Below are 15,382 nucleotides of genomic sequence, written 5' to 3' on the forward strand. Positions count from 1 at the left end.
AATTATTTAGGTTTGCAGTTGGTAACCACATACCCCGTTCTCTTTGTGGGGGAAAAAACCCAAAACACAAAACGCAACCCTTTGTTCTCTAAGCAACATGGCAAAGTATGTTCTTAAGAACGGTGACAAAACACGCACGATGCCCCAACCATCAGCCAAGGGGGAGGCAACATGCGAAATGCAAAGATAAAACATCTCTGGGGAGAGAAAATTGTTTCTGGTTTTTTTTGAGGAGGGAGGAAGGCCTATGTCCAGGAAGACATGAGAGGCAGTTTTCTTTTCCTTATAAAGTTAAAAATAGCAATAGTAAAGTGGAGGTAAGATGAAAAGTTTGGGGTCTGAAGTCAGAAGAGCAGGGAGACCACACGGTCTTTGCAGAAACAGGCAAGACAGTCCTTAAGAAAACTCTTTTAAATGGTCATGACAGGAGATGAGGCTAAACAAAAAACATGCTCTCTCCTTCCTACCTCCTCTCAAACACCTCTCCCACAAATCCTGAGAGCTGAACCTCAGTTCTCTTGACTCAGTGCTAGAGACACGGGGCGTCTGCAACGTCCACGCTGGGCTGAGCACCTCGTGTGCTACGAACAGCAAACATACTCTACGCCTCTCCTCCCTACGCCTCAGCCCCCCGTGTCCATCAGAGCGCTCTCCCTCCCCAAACACCATCCACCCCCCTGCCACTGCCGCGGCAGAAACGGGCAGGGTGGTGAGACCTGACATACGGTTCCAAGCAATGCCTGATGTCCGCGCTACATTTGCTGAATTGAGGTCAGGCTGGAAGGTGTCTCAGGGTTTACCACCCATCATGACATGGGAATATTAGCATATATATCGTTTATGAAGTATGACACAATACCTATCTGTCAGTCAGCCCATCCTTCTACCTATTTAGTCTGTCTAATCTACTTTAGCTAGCTACATTTCACTATCTCTATCAATCATCTATTGCTCCATGTTATCTAATTTCTTCCTGTCTCTCTCTCATCTTTTTCACTCTAATCTTTCTTACTCTAGCTATACTCCCCTCTCTCTCCCTATCATCCATCTATCCACTCGAAAATCTTTCCCCCCCTCATCTCTCTAATCCCTGTTTTTAAAAATCTCTGTCCAATCTCTCTCCCACTCTCTCTTTCCCTCTCTTTTTTAAAATCCTCCCACTCTCTCTCTCTCTTATTTCTACACAATGCCAGGAAGCACATGAAATGAATCCTGCTGCGTTTTGATGGCACTTCCAGTGAGCGGTCTATGTTCAAACCGATCATCTCTGAGGAGACACCGTTCATCTTTTCTCCCTATTTCCAACAAAGAGATGGAGGAGAACAAAGGAGTAGGGCAGGGAGGGCCAGCCAGCTCTCTGAAGGCTGTGGGGCAGCCACTCCAAGCATCAACCACCAAAGGACAGTGGGGCTGTCAGCAGACCCATCTTTTTGGTGTTACTGCTGTGAGGCCAATTTAATCGTGGCCCTGCAGCGTTGTGCAGCAAACCTGCAGAGTACCCTGGCTGTCATTGCCAGTGCACCCAGGAAACCCTGCACAAGCTGGTGGGGAAGTACATGCTAATAATCAGGGCAGTGAAAGAGCAAATAAGAAAATTCACTTATTAGTGAATACATTTTAACTGTTCACTCTTGCAGCTCATAAATAGAACAGCGGATCCCCCATGGCCATTCAGCCTCGGGGCTGGGCATCTCTCAGTCCTCCACCAGTACAGGCTGGGTCTATGGGCATGCAGTTGGCACGCACCAGGGAACATCCCACACCCCATGGAAAGTGGCAGTGGAGATTGACTCTGGTCAACCAAGGTGGTGCTCTGCCCGTGGCACCAAGCCTGCGCCAGGGTTTTAGCTGGCTGTGGAGGAGGGCCATAAACAACAGCTAAAAGCCTTGGCCTTCATTAGAGCTGGGTCACCCAACCCAGGTTTCACCAGGGAGTAGAAATGAGGTATTTCTCAAAGTGCTCTCAACTGTCTCTGATGCTACCAGACCTTGTCCTGACTATGTACCTATTTACTCAGTGCATTGGCCCAATTTATTTTACCAAACAACATTTTTGGAGGGCCACACTATGTTTCTCAATGACTTCTCCAACCACAGCCCAGTGGGGTAAGCATCACCCTGCTGCTTGGGGGAGCTCAGGCCCTGGGACTCTCTCCCCTCACAGCCCTCGGTGTGGCCTTTGGCAGGGGTTAGACCTTCAGCATGGACCAAAGCTGGTTCCTCTGCTGGGACCCACAGGGCTGCCCGGGGTCATCCCTCCAACATCACCATGCTTCTCCAAATCAGGGCCTAGAGGTGTCCTAGAGGACTGCTTATTTTGTTCTTTCCTAAAACTGACTTTGCTACTTTCATTATTTATGTTAGCTGGTGCTAACCCCTCACTCAAAATCCAAGCCTGCTTCCCTTAAAAATCCCCTCAGCAGTGCTAGGGAGTGTGGTCGGTCACTGACTCATGGCCAAGGAGCACAGTGGGGCCATGGAAGAAGTGGCCCACCATTCAGCTGGCAGGCCAGCAGGATGTACAGCAGCATAGAAATGCGACACGGTAGTATTAATGATCATTATTCTCATTTATTATAATTATTGTTCAGTTTGAAAAAGGAGCCTGGAGCCAAGCATTACGCTAATTGGCACATTTTTTTGTTGTTCTAGTTCTGAAAACAAACTGGGGTTTAGTATGATTTTTCATTCATTTGTTTGTTTGGTTTGGTCTTTTTTTTTTTTTCTTTCGTTCATTCCATCACATTGAAAAAGGAAGAAAAGGAATTTTTTTTTTTTTCCCTCTTTTGTTTTAACTCACTCGGTAAGTCTGGACTCCTCGGATGAACGTAACATTGCGCACACACACACTTGGAGAAGAGAGAGAGGAGAGAGAGAGAGAGAGCGCGCTCGCGGTGGGCAGACAGACACACGCACGCGCCAGGTCAAAGAACTCTGATACAGTGCAAGAATTTTCCCAAAATGATTGGATCATCATTACCAAAAAACTCGCCATAACAACACCAAGAAACAAAGAAATGTTTAAGCCACACTGTTTGACTGGGATTTTTCCTGCTTTTTTTTTTTTTTTTTCTTTAAATGTTTGCCACACAGAGAGAAAAAGGGTTTAAGTGGGAATGGGAGAGGGACGGACAGGCTCACAGATGTGAGCAGGAAGGGGGGAGATCGAGATTGGAATGGGAAGGAAGGATAGAAGATAGGGGGAGGGAGGGAGGGGCAATCGGGAGTCATTTCTTAATGTTCAGGCATTTTCTTGGTCCGCCTTGCTCTCTTCTTCTTTCACCTCTTCCTGCTGGGCACTTTCAGTAGGTTTGGTTTCTTCTACAGCATCTAGTGGGGAAAGAGATGGTCCAGGGTTAGTCAGCCATGATTTAGAGCATCCTGCATGTGCACACAGCCATCGCATGATGGACTGCGTGGCTTCAGGCACCTCTCTCCCCAAAGTGACCCAGGTCTCAAAGTCCCTGGCATTTCTGCAGCATGGAAAGAATGTGCCAGGGTTCAGCCCAAGTATATAGCTCTCACAAATCACCTCCAGCCCCGCCAGAATGCATGTGCAACTGGAAGGAGCTGTCTATCTCACTGCTGATGTGGCAGGCAACCACCATTCATTTCTTCAGGTGCACTGATTAGGCTCTTGGCTTACCAGCTAGATCGCTCACCATTTTACTGAGCCCATTGACTGTGCCAACCACTGTTGAATTGTTGCCTCCTAATTTCTGCTACGGACCTCCCAGCCAAGACTTAAAGAGGTAATGAAGAGAAAACTCTACATGCACTTGAAGCTTGCAAGACCCAGAGGGAAAAACTTTATAACCTACAATTCAGACTTCTCTTACACTGAACAGAAATCTAGAGAAATGTCTCTAGCCTTCAAGAACGGGAGCCTTCATCTGGGAGGTTGTCATGACTCTCCAGTTTTCTGGGCCCTCCTGGGTGGAGAGCTGTACCGGGGGGAAGCAATGAGTGTAAGTGGAGGCTGGGTCTGCCTGTCAATCAGATACTTTGTTCTGGCACACTGTTCACATGAGAAGTTAAAATGAACACTAGAAGCAATCCCATAACAATGAACTAGACAGGAGATCAGAACCTGTAGCCAGGAGGGACAAGGCAAACGAAAGGGGTGTCCCTCAAGCTGGAGTGATCTTGCTGCTGGGTTCATCCAGCCCGAGACACCACGCCACTTTCATTGCAGCAGGATGGATTTAATTGTCTCCAAGTTCCTGCTGACCTTCTCATCACCTTTAGATCAGGGTACACTGACATGTCCTGGGCCTCTTTCAGAGACTCTATGCACCATGTGGATCACTTTTACAGGAGAAGGTGATCGTTCACCCAGGGCTGTAAGGCAGAATAACGCACAAGGGTCTTAGTGCACTGCAGTGGCCGGTCTGCTCCATCTCTATCTCTCCCCATTCCTCACTGACTCCCCCTTCCTCACTCACATACAGATAGACTATGGAGAGGCCAAGCAAGCAGCATCACTCCAGTACTGGGATAGAGAACAGGGAAAAGAAACAAGTGCTGAAGGGCTGGGTGGAGTGGGACAGACTACAAGATTGGTATGTCACATACCTCAGTGCTGGCACTCAACATACCTCTGTAGCGTCACTGTATCTCCGGTGGTCATTCAGAGAGGGCTATGGAGTCCCTGGACAGTTCCTGGCTTCTCTGATGGGCTATCAGATTATGTTATACCAGCAAATAAAATGGGCCAGGGACTGCTCTCTGGCCCCGGGGCCAGCTGGCACCACACAGCTCACGTCCATATGGCTAAACTCTCTTACTCTCTAGAAGAGGGTGGCTGTGTCTGGGAGCTGTCTGGGGCAAAGCTAGTTGGTGTGTTCAAAAATCTCACCACGGCCCATGCTGTCAGCTTAACAATATGGATGTCCACAAGCCAATGTTTAGTTTGTGAGGATTAGCATCCTCACACCCATATTTAGCATTAGTGAGAATGTTAATTGGGATGTGAAACTTTCTGTTTATGCATTTCAGCCTGGTCCATTCAATGCCATCAGATGGCAGACTTGTATTTGCTTCCAACACTGGCAGTAGGTGCTGCATTCCTGCTTCCCTCTCCCCCTCAGCTCTTTAGCCTGGCTTTTAAATATGTTCCTAGGCACCACATCCATATGGATCACCTTTCAGATGTGTGTAACTTCCTATCCTGAATCACCTTCATTAAAGGCTCTGCTTCTGGACCTTCAAATACTTTTTGTCTTAGTAAACTCTGACTGTTCATTTTCCAAAAGGAAAAATTCTGTGGGAATATCCCCATGGGCTAAGCCCCTGCACCTGCAAACACCCTGTCAGCAAAAACATCTGTGGACTTTCTCCCCCTTGATACTGAACAGCTAAACAGAATGCTACTCAAGGACCCCTTTTATATATGGTACTGCTACAACTATGAACCAAAGACAAAACAGGCTACTGATTAAAATAGGGTGCAAGTATCGTTGCAAGGCAAAGCAGGCCAACTTGCCCTAGTTTCGTTAATTTTCCTCAATGACTTAATCACACTCCACTGGGAGGGAGGGAAGTCCTTTTAATCCTGCTCTTCTCCAAGAAATTCATAGCAGGAGACATGTTGAATTATGGAGCCGAGTGTAGAATCCCAATGCATGACCATCTACCCCTAAATTTGAGCTAAAAGACTATCATTAGCCAGAAACAAAGCACGCATTGCTATAAGGGTCTGATAGATCCTAGTGTAAGTGTAGTGTAAGTGTAAGGCAGAATTTCCATTTTTTTCCACACTTAAATGCAAGATGAATGGAAGAGCAACAAAAGATAGGCAATGCAGCTTCAGGAACACAAGCCCCGACACTATATTTCAGTATGTTTAAAACTTTCTGTGTCTTCCTACTGAAAAAATGCATAGATTTTAGCTGGTAGCGCCCACAACCTCCTCAGGACAGCACAACAGAAGGGCCTGTAATGCAGCAAGCACAGGGATAGACACTGGGAGGTCCTGCATGCCTGCTGTGATACGGAGTGCCTTGGCCAAGAGATACAAACTGCTAAGTCGCACAGATGCCCCGTTACACCAGCAGCTGAAAGTGGGGTCCAGCTCCTACAGTGGTAGGCTCTTGACAATTGTACTAGTCAAATGGGCAGGAAATCTGGTTGTACTCAAAGTGGGGGAGCTGGCAACCCCTGTGACGTGGGGTAGCTCACAATGTTTCCTGTGCTGTTCTTGCTGTTAGGATAAGTAAGCAGGTTGAAACACAACTTTCTGCCATGTTTTGTTCCCTGTTGGCTCACCACAGTGGCAAATCGAATTTCCAGGGAGTGCCAGTGGCACCCAGAGATCCCTGGGTAGCAGAGGAATTCTGCAGGGGTGCCTTGCTGCCCCCATTGCTCTTCTCTGGGTAGCAGTTAGTGGTAGGCAGATGACTCCTTGCTGAAGCAGCCCAGAGACTGCACTGATTTCTGCCATGGCTGAAATAGCCTGGACTGACTCTGAGGTCATGGAGCAGCAGAAAGGATTTAATGTCACTTCACCACATATTCAAGTCAACAGAGAGAAATCATTCAACTCAAATGCCGGACACACTGCAAACTAGAAACAAATTTTCCTAACTGTGGATGTCCTGAGTATAAACAAGAGGTCTACCTTTTCGAATACAAATTATCACAGAAAATTCAGCCAGCCACTCTCCCTCTTTCTTCTTGGATAGTGTTGAAGCAATAAGGGGAAATACCCTACACACTGCTATACCCTGCTAAGCTATGTCTTATTTCCTAGCAGCTTTAGCAGCATTTCATTGATCTTTGGGATGAGGTAAAAGAAGCAACCTGGTGTTATTATACAGTAATGAACTTTAGCAAGAAGTAGTATCACAAAGGATAAAAAATTCAGCACACACACACAAAAAAAAAGCTCAAGCCATGGCACCACTAAACCACAGCAGTGAAAAGAGGATTCTCTCTGTGCAATGGGAGCAGTGCAACACAACCCTACTGACATCAGGGCCAGTTAATAGCAGTTTCTGATTCATGAGGAGAGGTGAGATGGTTTATCTGACTCACCCTTCACCAGTTTGTTTGATGCAGGCTTTTTCCACAGTATGTTCTCTGGGTTTTTCTCCAGCCTAGTTTTCAGTGTCCCAGAAAAGGAGGGCAAGATATCCCCAGGGAGATTAGTAGATAGCTATCCTGGGGATCCCATACATCAGAGAGGCTATTTCTTACATTGCTTTTTACCCAATATTAGTCTTGATTTCCCACTTCCTTCAACCCTGGGCTGTTGCACCTGTTGGTCTGTAGTGGACACATACAGTTATACAGACAGAACTGCATGCCCTTGGCATTTTACATTCACTTTGCACTGTGTTGGAATAGGTGTAAAAGGTGATAAAAAAGCAGGTGAGAATTTAGGCCATTTAGGCAAAATGTTCTGTCCCCTGCTTGAGGAACAAAAGCATTTCATCCTGGGTGGCCAAGTTTCCACCTGTCTAAAGCTACCCCTCTTCTGAACATGCCAGCACTGCGAGATCTCCTCCTGCAAAATCAGAGTCCCTTGTGTCCACTTGCAAGGAAGAGAACAAGCAGGAAGCAGTGAGTTATTTCATAAGATGGACCTGGACTAGGGCAGCACCCAGATACATGTGAAGAGATCATGAAATGGGAAAGCTGAAATGGGAATGGATGGACATCTCACCTAACTCCAGATATCTACACAGAGATACCTCCAGCTGATTTCTCACCCTCTGCTCCCCTTTTAATTAGTGGAAATAAACATGACATTTCTAGGACTCTATTAACCTGACATATTTAGATGCTTACTTTAGGACAAGAGGAGCTGCAGCCTGGGAACACCTACATCTTTAGCAAGCCAAAGCGGAGACATCCACATTTGTTCTAGAACATTCCAACCACAGAGCAAAAAGGAGGGCCCAAACTCACAATACAAGAATAAAATATGTGCATGCATGGAGGAAACAGAACAGGAGGGGAGGCTGAGCTGTAATACGAAGCAAAAGAATCTTGAGGAGTGGTAAAAAATAAAATCTGTCCTGAAGGAAAAAGCAGGAATGGCTAAGTCAAAAACTGAAAAAAAAAAAAAACCAAAACAAAACCCACCTAGTTTGTGCTTGCAATCATCACCCTCAAAGTTGTTTTAGTGCACAGCAGTCATCACTTGCACTGCTCCTGATTATTCCAGTCCTGCTGTCCCCCCCAGACACAGCTTTGGGATCTCAGTTTGTTTTGCAGCTTTGCCTTTTGTTTCAGTCTTTTGAAGTCTATGGTGCAGCCCAAATCATCCTATAGCATGGGAGAATTTTGCCAAAGAGACAGGCATCTGTGAGCTGAGCTGCCACCAATCTCACTTCAATCTGGCACCCTGTATGGGGCAGGCAAGTTGAGAAACCTTTTGGGCAGCCTCAGACAAACCTTAAGCTGAGACTGCATAATCGCTTAAGTGATAGAGGTGCATGGTGGGTGAGGCTGAAGTGTGTTTGCTTCCCAGCTGAAGGGCCTGTGCCAGAGACATGCTCCATAGCTACATCTCCAACTGGTACCTGCTAGGGAACTTCCTTGCTCATGGAAGAGAAACAACATGGATGTGAACTACAGATCCTTGCTGAAACAGGGTCTTAGAGAGCTCCTGCCCCTCAGCACTCCATTTATTTCCTGGAAAGGGTGAGAATCAGGTCTGTGAGTCCTGCTGGGGAGCAAACGCCTCGAACATATGCAGCTCTGGTTGATGTAAAGTCAAAGCAGGCACACAAGCAGCAGTTTTTCTGGATGGTGGTACTTCCAGCTGCCTTGCCTACGCTGTGCTCTAATGGCTGAGTGTGCAGGCTCCTCTCCAAGTCTCTCCACTGCCCTACATTAGTGAAATTAGGTTGAATGGATTTCCGGGTAAAACAGTGTCTCTTGGGACCTGCCCAGCTCCCGTCTGACTTGCCAGGATTAATTAAATCAGAGCAGACATCAGCTTATGACCATAGCAGCAGCAACCTCTCTGCTGATCATTTCTTTTGTGGCTGTGGCTTGGGTTTTGTTTTTCTTTTTGTCTCTGTTCCACTGCAGATCTTTAAATTACCACAGCTGATGCCAAGAGAAGAGAAATCGCACAAACACTCAGGGATTCTATTACAGATGCAGGGATTTTGCTTTTGCTGCTTTCCCACTGTTTGCATAATTATTGCTGATATTGATTGTGCAACTAGAACTTCATGCTAAACTATTGCCCAGATCTACTCAGCCGCTGCTCTTTCTCTAGCATTTGTCATGCTCACTCCTATCTCCCTCTGTCCTTTGCCAATTACAGCTTGGTCAGAGATGGAACTGAAAACCCATGCCTCATCTGGTGTCCTCTTTGCTTCCAAATATTAATCTGGGTTTTCCTGCCCTGTATTAAGCAGACTTCATCTGCCTCAGAGATGACTCTGTTTAGAGACATTTTTTGGAGGGTAAAGAGCACTGGAAGGCCCCATTTAAAATTCCTGACCTGAGTTTCTCCTAGTTTTAATGACATTTGGATCCAGATCCGGATCCAGGCTTCACAGCTTGATTCATCTGTCCCGACCCATCTGTCCTTCTAGCCAGCCAGAAGCTGATTCCAGACAGACGATGGTAGGTCTGAGACTGCTGAAACGAGATGCACTTCAGGTTCAGAGCTGTTGCTTATACAGTTCTCTTCCCGATCCAAGTTAGCCCATTGCAGTCAGCCCTATGATGCGTCATACACAGTGCTAAAATCCTACACTCTCCCCACTCACTTCTCCTGAAAACTGGCAGACTTATGCTGACCCAGGAAAACACTGAGAAATGAAGGAATTGGGTATTTCAGGTGAGTAGCTGCGTCTGGTCCAGGGGACTGACTTGCATGATTTCTCCCAAACCCCTGGTGAATACCTTGCTCTCTATAGACAGACCCAGGGTACCACCTGGTTCCTCTGAGCCCTGGGGATCCTGGTGGGCACATGGCATCTGGGAGATCTGCATACCCTTGGCAAACCCTGCAACGAGGTGGTGGCAAGGGATGCCCCCACTGCAAGCAGCAGGCAGGAGGTCCAGGGAAGTTACCCAATAACTATTGGAAAGAAGCAGGAAAAGAAGCCTGTTACAGTGAATACAGCCACAATACATGGTAGCTGGGGCCTCCTATCCCTGGACCACTTCATCTTTGTTTCAACACCATGCATGCCAACCTCAGTTGCTCTGGCAGAGAGGAAAAAAACAACTTCTGCCAGTCCCATGGCTGATGACTTTGGTCCAAGCTTGGGCGGCTGCCTCTTTTTCTTATCCTGCTAAATCCTCAGAGGACAGCCAGCCCCAGTTCTGTCGCCCCAGCTGCCTTTGCACTTTGTCAGGCTGAAGAGCCAGTGGCTTAGGGGTTTCCCCTTCCTCTCCTCCCAGCTCAGCCTTTCTTCTCCCAGCACCACCACGGAAATCCCACCCTGCATTGGCATCCCTGTGTGCAGTAGATGGAAAGGGAGGGAGTGGTGGGACAGATGCTCAGGGTGCATGGCGGCAGGGAGGAGGTGCAAGGGGAGTAAGGCTTGAAGCTCCATTGCAAAGCATCTTTCACAGTGTCTAGACACCAGCTGCCGAGTTGCCATGGAAACTCCCCAACTTTGGCTGATGGGAGGGAGCGGTGAGGTCTCCAGAGAAAAGGGAGTGGTGAAGGAAGAGGGTGGAGAGAGAAAAGGGAGGATGTTCCTTGTGAATGTGAGGTGTTAACCCTGTTACAGCTACATTTGCAAATATTTTTGCTTCCTGGAGAATGGGAAAGAAGTGGCTCTCCTTTCTTTCACTGCTGTTTCCTTCCCACACCCACAGACAGCCAAGCCTGAAGACTGAGACAAATGACATGCCTACTGCTGGCTTGTCATTTATTCCTGCCTATTACCAGCACTTTTGGCCCAAACTTGCTGTGTGCGGTACCTACCACTGCACAATTGCAATCTAGATAGGATTGGAAGATGCCTACCATAGTGGTTAGATTTTCAGACAGTGAGATCTCCTTTAACAATATCTCCCTCTTGGCCACCACCCCTGCTATAAGCAAATGCAGTGCCAGGGAGGACAGGGTGCTCCCACCTGGCAGCAGTGTGATCTGTCACGGTGCTGCTGTGGGGATGCTTTGTTGCAGCAGAAAGTGGTGGGCAAGTGGGAGGCTGTGTAGTCCGCTGGCCAAAGCGGGGGGTGAAAGAGCCCTTTTGGGATGAGGGTGCCTTGGAGGCAGATGTTTTGCACTAGTATTGAGTGGCCTCCTGCCAAACAGCATCAAAGGTGCTGTCCTCAACAGACTCCTACCAAGGCTCCACTGCCTTTACAGCCAGGGAGGCTGGAGCAGAGAAATGGGAAGTGACTTGCGCAGGGTCTCCCCAGCCATCAGCTGGGGTCAGAGCTGATCTGATTCCCAATCAGTTGCTCAGCTGCCCTGATGAAGCAGAAAGGCTCCCTTCAGGAGAGGTTCCAAGCGACCAGCCTCTCTCCCCAGAAAGGGTAAGCCAGAGTCAAAGATGCCTCTGCAGACACTCATATCACATTTCTTCATCATCCACTGCTCGACTTTCCGGAAAGGTAGTGTACTGGTTCTTTTAGATAAAATATCCAGATCGCATCAGGTATATAAGATAACACAGCATATAATATCCAGATCCTACATTTCTGATGAACCCAGACCATTGTGACCATCAAGGGCTGTCTCCATTGTGATCTTCCCAAATTGCTACAGACCACAAGCAACGCAAGTACTTATCTGGTCTTTGTCACCACAACAATGGCCTAACTCACAATCATGGAGGTATTTTATCCTTGTGGCATCCCAGTGAAGAAAGTAAAGGCTTTTATCTGCATTTTAGAGTAAGCAATGTATGAAGAACTGGGCTGTGGTCACACAAAAGCCTGTGGTATACCCAGGAGGCTGAGTCGCTTTGGCTCTTCATTCTAGCATCTCAACAAGCCACTATGCACACAGCAGCACTTTCATAGGTGTGATGCCTTGGTCCTGTGATTTCTGAAATTCCACAAAGTCCTAATTTCAGGCCAAAACTGCAGGTGCAACTATCTTAGCAATAGCCCCCCACCCCCACAATCACAGGAAGGCAGGCAGAAGACAGACATTCATTGCTTCACCTGAGGAAAACTGAAGAAGAAATAACCCCCAAGTTGTTCTTTACTCTTCTCCACGCTTGCCCCTGTTGATTTCGCATAAATCCTGCAGACCAGAAAGGCTACTCTTTTTAATTCCTTAAATACCTTGTGGTTTGAACAGCTTGAATATAGAGGTTTTTACTTCCTTCCAGCTGTGGAATGTAACAGTTGGCAGCTGCTCTTGGCATACGTGTTGGAAAACAGGATGTCCCCATCTCATGCAACAGTATTCTTTTTTGTCACTTGTCTTTTCCCGCTTGCTGGGTTAAGTTCTGGAGGATGGTTTAGAAACAGAGGGCATGTGAGGGGACAGAAGAACAAGGTCTTGATAAGACATATCCATTTATTCTTTAGCCCCTCAAGGGTGGCTGCCCTGTGGGATCATAGGGATAAATCAGAGGAAAGATAAGAAGAAATGGAAATACCCTGAGTAGATCATGGCCAGGTGAGCAAAATGTAGCCTTACTGAAGTGACTGATAATTATTCTTGTACAGCCAGGACATTTCTAGCAAAGTAATTAATTCAGGGAGTGAAGATTACAGCACTTTGGGGATAGAGGTTTGGGGTTGGAGAGGCCTGGCAGATGCACAGAGAATAGCACAGCAAGTGACAGAAGTTTGATAGACAGATCAGCTCCTCAGAGGTCTGCTCATCTTACAGCTCTGCTGATCAGCCTGGCAATTGTGGTAGGATCAGTAGGGGGATAAAAATGAACCCAAACCCGTGGCAGACTGTTGGCATTCACGCACTGCTGATCCTGAAATAAAGAGGGTTAAGGAGAGGAAGAAAATGTGCAGAGTGCTAGAGTCTTTGGGTTCTCCACCTACAGCTCCCAACTCATCATGCAGGAATGGCTGTGAAGCTGCTCTCCTTGCCTGCCCTGGCAAAGTTGGCCTGGGAAAAGAGGCCAGAGGAGGAAGTCTTCCATAATTGCAGCCAAAAAGGTCTTGAAATTCCTTCAGTGCATCCAGAATTAATGTACTGCTCCTCTCCTCGTACTCCTCCCCCTTCAGCTGTCGGTGGCAGGAAAACAAATTGCTGCAGCCCTTACTACAAACCACGCTCCCGCCTCCCTTCCCCCAGCCAAAAAGACATGTGCCATTCATAAGCTGCCTGACTGCTGGTCTCCATTATTAAAGCCTAGAAGGCTGATAAATTGGGGATTCATGGAGCCTGCAAGCCTCCAACAACCAGATTGCCATGGAAACCAGAGGCAGCCTCCATCTCCAGCAGAAATGATATTGATCTAGCTGAAGGCAGGGAATTACAATCAAGGAGAGGATATAAAATGTCTCTTTTTCTTCCCTTTGCCATCCTCCCATTTTGTGTTTAAATGTAGGAGAAATTTCATTTAGAGATCATTAGTTTGTTTCTGTCCATCATCATACACCAAGGCTCTGCAAATTGGATGCTAAAATGAATTAAGTGCCTGTTGTCAGGCCTTCCACAGTCATCTTGTTGATAACTGTCCCCAGCAGCTGCAACATCAACAACACCAGCTCTTCGCATCAAAGATATTACCAATATTTCCCATACGGACAGCTGGTGTGCGCACATGTAGGATCCCAATGTATTTTGTGTAGGATGGGCACTGAAACACAGCCGCTGCTCTCTAGGAGGCAGTTCAGGCTTGATGCTGTACCCACTGAAGCTCCTGGGAGCCTTTGTTTTTCTTTCAATAGGAGGAGGTCATCACATGTGGTATGACAGCCTGGACATAGGAAGAGGCATTTTGAACTATGAGCACTTCTAGTAATATCCCCACTTTGAGACAATGCAGAGTGGCATTGCTGGTGCAGAGCAACCCTCCCTTCTCCCCCAGATCCCCTCTCTGGGACTGCTTAATCACAGTCCTCCAGGGATGAAAAGATCAGGAGTCGCAACACAAGTTCTGCAAAACTGGGTGGGCAGCAGAACAATTTCCTCAGCTCATACTGCAAAGGCCAGATCCTCCTCAGCCTTTTGCCTCATCCCTTGGGTGCCCATGAGAAAGCCTAAGGGTTGGGAGGTGAAAAGCCACAGCTTGACTTAAGGTGGGAGGTCAGAGTGCATAGTCACCTATTCCACCCAAAGAAATCTCTGTGGCTAGAGGTGTGGCGATGCTCGCCCAGTAAGTGCTCCGTCCTAGCGGAAAGGAGGGCTTTGGGCAGCCCTGCTCCTGGCACCGACCATTTTCAGAGCCGAGCTGCACAGCGGGAAGGAAGGAAGGAAGGAGGGAGCTGCCTGGAAAACCTTTCACAAGTGCTCTTGTTGCCAGTGGCAGTTTTCCCTGTGAAGGTGGCAGCAGCTAGCATCAGTAATTCTGATTTTAATTCAAATCTGGGATTTTTTTTTTTAATGTTTACTTTTTAAACCTAACTTTCTCCCACTAGGAAAGTTCTAGTTTGGGAGGGACTTTCCAGCCTCTGAACTTTCTGAGCACTGTGCCAAACAAGCTGGGGTAGCTGTCCCATAGTAGCCATCTCATTTTAATTGACTTTTCACAGTTTGATCAGGCAGGTAATGAATCTGGCCTTGACATGAGGGCATCCAGTGGGGCAGGTGCAAACGCTGGGGAGACCTCATAGGGGCACAGCGAGGAAGCCCCATGCCCGTGCACAGCCGGCCATGCTGTGGCGGCACGAGGCCGGGTTGCATCACTTAACACCCGGAGTTGCAGGTTTGTCCAGGCTGTCAATGGCAAAGTCAAAGCTCCTCAGTACTGCTCACTATGGTGGAAAAAAATACCCTTATGGGGTGCTAAGACAGCCCTTTGCTGAACTAGTCTATAATGACAAGGCTTCTCTCCCTCATCAAAGGACACTTAAGTACTGTGGCCGTCCCCTTGCTAACACTGCCAGCCCAAGGTGGCCCTGCCTCGGCTGTGGGGCCAAGCAGTAGCCGCTCCTCCACTATGTCAGGCATAGCCTGTCTGCTGTGGACCCCAGATCTGCACAGGTCCACAGCAGCTGTGAGTTACCACAGCTCCTACTTGCAGAGTTTCTAACTTTTTGGCCAAGGTGGAGCAGCCCATACTTTTGGCTTGGGCACCATCATTTTGACAACGGCTGTCACAGAAAGGAGCTTTATCCGAGGCATGAACCCCCCAGACCTGAGCTGCTCTGATATTGCACTGAGGCATAGGAAGTGGCACCCCACCGTTTAGTGCTCATATTGTCTCCCCTGGTCCTCTGGCTGATTTTATTTGCTGTAAAGGTCCCTGGCTCAGGTCTTGCCTGCTGGTCGCAGAGCGATGTCGTGAGATATCCAAGTGAATGAACACGT

The 15,382-nt window shown here is 47.7% G+C and overlaps 1 protein-coding gene across 1 annotated transcript in view; it reads right to left on the reverse strand.

The window, feature by feature from the left end:
* Positions 1–452: 452 nt before the first annotated feature.
* The window catches only part of GAP43 (growth associated protein 43), a 59,274-nt gene continuing 44,344 nt past the window's right edge, over positions 453–15,382 (reverse strand). The window contains exon 3 of the mRNA XM_074155204.1: positions 453–3,330. Coding sequence (XP_074011305.1) covers positions 3,242–3,330 — 89 coding nt within the window. The 3' untranslated portion in view covers positions 453–3,241. The remainder of the gene's footprint in view (positions 3,331–15,382) is intronic.

This window comes from Numenius arquata, chromosome 1 (genome assembly GCF_964106895.1).
Source record: "Numenius arquata chromosome 1, bNumArq3.hap1.1, whole genome shotgun sequence".
Lineage (NCBI taxonomy): Eukaryota > Metazoa > Chordata > Aves > Charadriiformes > Scolopacidae > Numenius > Numenius arquata.